We start from the raw sequence: 1,952 nt of genomic DNA, 5'->3' as shown, positions 1-1,952 counted from the left end.
TTATAAATTTGAATTGTTATAGATTTGCAATTCAAATCAGAATTCTGAAGTAGAGTACAGTCTAAAAATCCTAAAAAAAATTAATTACTCATTAAATGTGATTACAATGTTGTATCTACCTGATCCCTGATCCGGACTGAAATGTGTATAGGATTCGTATGGGTAAGAGATATTGATTGGGCCCAACACAAGCGACAACAAATGGGGTAATGGGCTTTTGTCTTCTCATGTTGTCTGGTCTGGCTGAAAACATTGGTTGCAGTTGCAGAAAAGACAAAATAAAGTGGGCTCATAGACAACAACAACTCATAATGATAGATAGCAGATTAAGGAGATAATGGACTCCAAATTTACAAGCCCAACAATACTTACATAGAGTAGAAATAGCCAATAGGGTAGCAGATTAAGGTAAAGAAAGTGTAAGTCGATAGAATAATAAAGAAAATGTAAATCGATAGAATAATAATAAAATAAACATCAATAGTTTTAGTTTCCTTCAATTTTTTTCATCACTTGGATATGAATCCCCCAACTACAGCAGCTATAATGGCCGTTGGATCACCTAGAATTGCAGAAGCTATAATGCGAACCGCACCGGCAGCGATCTGGCAACATTTCTGCACCTTCCCCACTTTTCCCCTGCTGTGGTGGTTCTGTAAGGTACCTCTGAGGCTAGGAATTCTGGTCTGCATCTCCCTAACTCTGTTCTTGTCGGCATTGAGATACATGGCCTGCCAGCTTTCCTTGAGCAATTCTTTGACACAGGAGACGTGAAGGTTGTAGTTCTTGCACTCGGATCTGTAAGACCAACCAGGACCTTTACCACCACAGCGATGACAGGAGCTGGAGAGCTTGAGAGAGAGGCAAAGGTTTCGCTCACCATCATCTAGGACCTGTGGGAGGTTGGCGCAACATGGGTGGAGATCGAAGCCACAGCCCTCGCAGTGGTAGACAAATCCCACAACGTCATTTCTACAAGCATCACATATCCTTGTGAGAGTCCCAGGGGGTCGGTGGTACAACCGAAACTCGCATTTCTTGTAGAAAGGATGCACCATCAACTGAGGTGCCTGGGCACAGGCCTTGTGCAGGTCGAACTCACACTGCTGGCATCTGTATTTAAGCCCAATCCCAGCTTCCTTGCACCCATCGCAGTTGAAAGGGATTTCTGTGTACTCCAGCTGGAGCCTGTGTTGGGGATGGGAGGGGTGTGGCATCTCTTTGTCAATCTTCATGGCTGTCTTCCTTGTATTCTGTTTGTTCTTTTCTCTTTTTGGGTGAGAACTGATCGACCACCTTCCTTCCTTCCTTTCTTCTTTCAATACAGCTAGCTATCTAGGATGATTATGGAATCCTTTTGCTAATTTATAAATAGAGAAGAGAGGAGAGAGAAGGTTAGGTGGTTTTGAGTTTGGCTTTCAAGTTTGAATGGTTAGTTATCCCAATATTCTTCAAAGAGGGCATCTACTTTGCTTACATTTTACAAAGCAGAGAGAATAACGAAGGTGGATAAATGTGAAGGTTGAGTGAGGGATTAAGCCAGCATTCTGTGGAATCTAATGCTAAAATAAGGGTGGTGGGCTTGATCAGATTGTTAACATCCCTTCCTAGCTTGGTCCTAGCTATGGCTAAAACTTACATTAATTAATTGATGATCAACATGCTAATATCTGTTTATTGGGGTGGAAATTGCAATCACTAATACCCTTTGTATGTAAAACCTTTTGATATGTATACAAGATGATATATACATTATAAGTATCAACTATCAACTGGCTGGTTGGCAAGGACCGGATTCAGTAATTACAAAATTTGTCTTCACACCGTCCTCATAACACTTACAGCCATGCATTTGAAACATCTTGTACTTGTATTTTAAGATGTTCCTCATGCAAAATTACAAGTGTCATGAGCATGGTGTGCAGACAAATTAACTTTGTGAGCACTGAATT

General features: G+C 41.0%; 1 protein-coding gene across 1 annotated transcript; it reads right to left on the bottom strand.

Moving 5' to 3' along the window:
• Positions 1 to 292: 292 nt before the first annotated feature.
• Positions 293 to 1,694, bottom strand: LOC148849612 (protein VACUOLELESS GAMETOPHYTES-like). Its single transcript, XM_088949479.1, has one exon. It carries the CDS (start codon positions 1,233 to 1,235, stop codon positions 510 to 512), a length of 726 nt encoding a protein of 241 aa, XP_088805605.1. The 5' UTR covers positions 1,236 to 1,694; the 3' UTR covers positions 293 to 509.
• Positions 1,695 to 1,952: the final 258 nt, after the last annotated feature.

The sequence above is a fragment of the Nelumbo lutea genome, chromosome 6, assembly GCF_056320005.1.
Source record: "Nelumbo lutea isolate HS-2025 chromosome 6, American lotus-T2T, whole genome shotgun sequence".
Taxonomy (NCBI): domain Eukaryota; kingdom Viridiplantae; phylum Streptophyta; class Magnoliopsida; order Proteales; family Nelumbonaceae; genus Nelumbo; species Nelumbo lutea.
The sequence above is the reverse complement of the archived record's forward strand: the minus strand, read 5'-3'. Positions and strand labels throughout refer to the sequence as shown.